Below are 6,000 nucleotides of genomic sequence, written 5' to 3' on the forward strand. Positions count from 1 at the left end.
GCTCTGCTCTTAATGGTAGGGCAGGGTAAAGTGGGGGAGGGGACCAAACATTTGTTGAGCACTTGCTGTATGCCCCACAACAGGGATGTTGTGATTGACGACCCCAGTCACCCCAACATTGCTTTACAGCTCTAGAGTTAGTGCTTTCCTCTCAGCCTTGGGTGTGTAAGGAAATGCCCATAATTTTGACTGTACTAAGATCTCTCTCCCCCAACATGTCATTTCAGTTGGGCATCTGGTTTATGCCACCTATGTTTCATTATGGCTGTTTAGGAAAGTTGAGTAAAGTGGATGTTCCTACCTGACTTTCACTGAAACCTAGTTCACTCAAGTTGTTGCCTTTGGCTTATGATGCAGACATAGCTTGAGCTTACTAACAAGCTGTACCGGTGGGTGGGACTCTGGGGCTTTATACACAGTGCAGCCATTTCTCTGCTGGTGCTGCAGGGGAGTGCATGAGAAGAATAACTGACCTGGTCACTATTAGGGTTGTCATAGGAGTCAGTTGTTCTGGACATATCCATTTGTGAAAACAGTCTTGTTGGTCTTACAGAACACTCTGTCAGGGATTCTCAAAGTGGGTTGGAGAGGTTATAACAGAGGAACGAGTGAGGTGTACTAGAATGTGCAGGAGGAGAAGTAGCTTAGCAGTGGCACAGCCTCCAAAATAGATGTCTTAATTGTCGTTTATATTTATTGTTACTGAGCTTTTAATATGTCCTTCCTTGGTAATAGGAACAGCATTTAGGAATATTTGTCTCATTTATTTGCTCTTTAACCATTTAAGGAAGTGGTGATCTGATGTATGGTTTAAAAGTGTGGGTTTAGAGTTAGACCTGAGTTCGAGTGCTGTCTGGACCACACAGGCAGTGCGACCTTAGGCAGAAGAATAGAGTGGGTAAGAGTGTCCTCTAAGGAGAGACCTGTCTCTGGAGGCTGCACCTCTTTATATCTAGTGGAGATGGCGATGGTATTTATCTCGTAGAATTGTGTGATTTACAGGAGTTATGATGTGAAATTGCCTGGGAAACTAGTAAGTGCTCAGTAGAAGTTGGCTTTTGTTAACCATACATGGTGTTCAATTGTAGCACCAGAGATTATGGTACTGTTTTTTTCTTTTAGATTTTATTTATTTGGCAGATTGAGAGCACACGTGGGAGGAGGGCAGAGGGACAAGCAGACTCTCCTGAGCGTGGAGCCTGATGTGGGGTTTGGGTGGGGCTCAATCCCAGGACCCTGAGGTCACGACCTGAGCTGAGGTCAGATCCTTCACTGAGCCACCCAGGCGCCCCTAGAGGTCATGGTATTCTTTGAGGCAAGAACAGGATGGCAAGGATTTAGAAGCTCTGTGGAAATTTGTTACGAAGCTGGGGATGTTGAGCCTGGAGCAGAATATTTATGTGAAACTTGAGCTTTGTTACCCCTGAGAGTGGAACAAGGATGGTAGGTTGAAGCTGTACAAACCATTCCAACGCACAGATTTAGCAAGGGCCCAAGAATGTTAGTCTTTTTGCCAACAGATGGCTCAGGCAGAGGCTGGGTGGCCAGTTAGCACTTTGAAGAAAAGAATGAGTTGGCAACAAGCCAGTCAAATCTGGAGAGACAGCACCTCTCTCTACAATGTCAGCTTTGACCCATTCTGAATAAATTATATACTGTTTCATCCAGAAGACTCAAAATAAGATACTTTTTATGGTAAACGTGGTGCCTGTTGAGGTTGACACTGGCTGGTTTATGTCACCTTCCTATGCCAAGCTGGTCTGCTGGCTGGTCTCCCTCTAGGCCCCCTGTCTCTCCATCCCACAATTAATCCACATTGGCATATTGATGTTTCCAAAGTGCTCCCCTGACCCTATCCACTTATCCTGTGTCCACAAATGAGTGACTCCCATAGTCTCTGAGGTGATAACTTTGTCCCCTCTCCTGATTGCTCTGCTCCAGTCCTTGTATCCGGTAGGTTCATGCTCCAGTGTCCTGTCTCTGAGTGCAGGCTCTTGCCTCACACCTCTCCCAATATTCTGAGCTCTTCGTACAGGCACTGCCACCTATACTTCTCAGTTGCTGTCACTGAAGCTGGAGGGGCTCTGTCCCACCTTCTAGAGTGAGCACTCTGGGAGGATAGGAGCTGCCTCTGGTGCACACTCATGCCCTTCATGGTGCCTTTGTAGTCTTTGTGCTGGGATGCAAGAGAGGACTCAGAATTTGGACAGGCAGATTCAGGTAGTTTATCACCATAACAGCCCCCTTCACATGCTGGCAAGGGAAGCAGTATAGCAGAGTTAGGTCTCTAGAGTCAGGCTAGCTGGGTTTGAATCTGGATCCTTTCATTCTGGCTGTTGGACTTTGGACAAGTGCTTTGGTTGTTTTGTTTATCTGTAAAAATAGGAATGCCCATAACCTATCCTGGAACTGTGAGGACCAAATATGTGATGTGCTTTTGAGGTTACTGGCACACCATAGGTACTCCTTTTCCCTTGGCTTTGCCTGGCTCCTTTATTTCATGCTGTTAGTTTGTTCATTTCTGGACTTCCCTACCACCAGCCAAGGCTCTCCCTCTTTGTATGCCCTTGTTCTCTGCTAGTGTTGTTCACCCTTACTGATGAGCTGGCGATTTCCTTCCAGATGTCCAACATCACAGTCACATACAGAGATGGCCGAGTGGCACAGCTGGAGCAGGTGTACATCCGTGGCAGCAAGATCCGCTTTCTCATTTTGCCTGACATGCTGAAAAATGCACCCATGTTAAAGAGCATGAAAAACAAAAACCAAGGCTCGGGAGCTGGCCGGGGGAAAGCTGCTATTCTGAAAGCTCAAGGTATGTGCTCCTCATGCACAGTTAACATATGTGTTTGTCATGTATCTTTTAGGAAGGGGCCCTGTCAGTCATCTGGGCATGGGGTGAACTTGGAGCCAGTCCAGTCTTGTCTTTTCTGTCTCACCTCACCTGTCACATTCATAGGGCCTATGCAAAATCCAAAGTGCCTCCTTAGAAAAAAGAGAAAGTGGATAAGCCCTTATAATGACTTTCTAAGAGACCCCTTTCTTTCCAGAAAGTCTGTCCAAAGAGTCTGGGGGAGGCTTGCTCTTAACCTAATTTGCTGAGCAGCAGCTCTGTGATGTAGATTGGCTAACTCCTGAAGCGGTGAGGCAGTTGTTCCCAGAGAAGCTGGGGTGTTTATTGACAGCATAAGTGAGGGGAAATACTGATAGCAGGGATCCATTTTCATGTAAGAAATAAACAGTTTTAAGCCATCTATACCCATTAAAGGGACTGTTTTCAAGTATTCTTATATTTGAAAATAATTCCTTCCTTTAGCATGTCCCCAGTGATCCAGTAACCATCTTTAGTCTGGCCTTTCTTTTGGGTTAACCCAATCAGAGGTTTTTCCATGAAAAGCTCTGCTGATTATGTAGGAAATAAGTACATTTATTAGAAACGAGTATCAGTAAAAGGATTTATATGCAGAAAGGTCACTGGATTCTCTATCAGTATCTTTTGTTGCTGTGCTATTTTGTATGTGAGGTAGCTTTTGAGTTTAAAGGTACAATAGAGTAGTCCTTGAAAATGTCCTTCCAGAAAACCAATCCGAGACTCTCCTTGCCCCTCTTAGATGAGTGGCATCTGTAAAACCAGAAGCCCTAGGCCTTTTGTCCTAGTGAAGGAATAGTTTTCAGAAATACTGGTTTTCGCCCTAGAAATGCTGTTCTCTCTTTCTCAGGGAGGAGCTGCCCTCATGGTCACTGTTGTAACTGCACCGTCTTCTCTAACAAAAGGTGCAGCCCAGTAGCTATGCCACTGCCAGTCCCCTGTTCTGGTTCTCTTCAACATGTGGCTGGATTCTTGGGTGACCTTCCTCCCTCTTCTTCAGGTCGACACTAGGCTCTGTAAGAAAGAAGAGGGGTCCAGGCTCCAGTTAGTAGCCATTAGGATATTTTCACCTGTCCTTCAGAGCTACTGGTCCTGGAACTCTTGGAGTCTCAGAGAGCAGCAGCTTGTTATGTTCTTTGTTTGGGGAGTGGTTTTATTTGTTTGTCTTGCTGTTGTGAAACATTTTATATTGCAGAATAGCTCAAAAACTAATAAAACCTGTTACCAGGTTTAGGAAGATTTAACAGATGTTTAGTATTATTTGTTTCAGAATTTTAAGTGTAAATTAAATTCATCTGTCATGTTTTATTAGCTCACCCCAGGCCTTCTCTGGGAATTCATCTTTTCTGTGGTTCTCAGGCTTGATCCCCAAACCACCTTAGCTCTCAACACCCTGACTCCCAGCCTCCTGTTGAGAGCAGTGCAGCATTGGAAGGCACTCCAGCTCTGATGCCAGCCATCAGTCCCCATTCAGTGAGGAAATGCTATGGGGTGGGCATGGTGTTTAGCTAGGTGGCCTTTCTGGCCCCTTCCTGTGCCAATGTCCAAGCGCTCTGGCATGAGCATTTGCTGACTGCACTGATGTGGCCTATCCTTTCTCTCCTACCTTTTAGTGGCTGCAAGAGGAAGAGGACGTGGAATGGGGCGTGGAAACATCTTCCAGAAGCGGAGATAAATTTATCTGTTGAACAGAACTTTGCTGTTATTTTTCCTTTTAGGTTATCTAAGGTTCAGAGGGGATGTGTGCTTATGTATATGTTCTAGCTTTTCTTTTGACATCTTTCTCTTTAGATCAGGGGAAATGTTAAACTAAATAAATATGGTGGTGTTTTTTGTTGTTGTTGTTTTTCTTTTTCTTTTTTATTAAGATTTAGGTATTTTAGAGAGAGAGAGCGCATGCGTCCATGTATGTGAGTGCTAGGGTGCCCAGAGGTGGAGTAGAGGGAAAGAGAAACCCAGGTAGATTCCATGCTATGTGCTGAGCCGGATGCAGGGCTTAGTCTCATGACCCTGAGATCATGACCTAAGCCAAAACCAGGAGTTGGACGCTTAACCAACTGAGCCATCCAGGTGCCCCTGTTGTTTTTCTTTTTGAAAAAATAAGGACTGTGTGTTCATTTTGGAGTTTGGTGTTCTGTTTGCTTTGGCAGCAGGTTAAATTTTGACACCCAGGAGGCTATCCTGGGAGAATGCCAGTACTTTGAAATAGCACAGTTATTGATAAGATTTTAAGCTACTGTTCCAGGCCAGTTACTGGCTAAACCCTCAGAAAAACACTGAGAACACACAGATGTCTTGTTGGTCTTCAGACACAAACACTTACGTGGTGCTTTGTTCAGGTAACTTTTATAGAGTTACATCAGCTCAGCTTAAACAACCCAGCATGGGTGCTCCTGGCCCATGGAAAAGCCCACCATTCTGATCTTTGTAGCCTAGAAACCCTAGTGGTTCTGCATTTGGCAAAAGTAATCTAATATTAAAAGATAATTTTAGAGAATTTTGGTTGTCAACATATGTGGCTCCTACATTGGCTTCATAAGCAGTTTTGTGGTGATTAGCAGGGACAGATTCTTATGCATTTGTTAGAGCATCTCAGCATGCAATGGCATAGCCATGGTTTCTGATGTAACAAAAGTAGAGAGGACAAGGTATGTAAAGTGAATAACTGACAAAAACACAAGTTGGAAAAGCAAACTTGAAGTCAAATACTGAAAAGAGGTCTTGCCAGGGGTTCAGTATAAGGATGAACTTCAACAAAAACTAAGAGGAAAAGGGATTGATTGATTAATTGACTTCAGAACATTGCTCATGGGACACGTTTAAGTAATAAAAGAGGAAGAAGAAAATCCAACATATCTATTAACTCTAGGCATCAAGTAGGGATTTTCTAACAAGCTCTATCTTATAATCATGATACTACCTCAATGTAACAGCCCTTGCATATGCTTGTAATAAAGAACTAAAGAATAAGTATCAAGAGTATCGGTCAGATACTGCTGGCACAGAAGTAAGGCTTCAGAGACCCATCCACCAGAGCAAACCCTGTGCCTCTTGCTCCAGTGCCCTCAGCTTCTCTGACACATTGGATAAATGCTAATGGCCCTGCAGGCTGTGCTACCCCAGTAGAGGGG

The 6,000-nt window shown here is 44.4% G+C and overlaps 1 protein-coding gene across 1 annotated transcript in view; it reads left to right on the forward strand.

Annotated features, from left to right (window-relative positions):
- The window catches only part of SNRPD3 (small nuclear ribonucleoprotein D3 polypeptide), a 16,159-nt gene extending 11,453 nt beyond the window's left edge, over positions 1–4,706 (forward strand). The window contains exons 3-4 of the mRNA XM_072803433.1: positions 2,623–2,815; positions 4,483–4,706. Of these exons, the coding sequence (XP_072659534.1) occupies positions 2,623–2,815; positions 4,483–4,544 (255 nt within the window). The 3' untranslated portion in view covers positions 4,545–4,706. The remainder of the gene's footprint in view (positions 1–2,622; positions 2,816–4,482) is intronic.
- Positions 4,707–6,000: the final 1,294 nt, after the last annotated feature.

The sequence above is a fragment of the Canis lupus genome, chromosome 27 (assembly GCF_048164855.1).
Source record: "Canis lupus baileyi chromosome 27, mCanLup2.hap1, whole genome shotgun sequence".
Taxonomy (NCBI): Eukaryota; Metazoa; Chordata; class Mammalia; order Carnivora; family Canidae; genus Canis; species Canis lupus.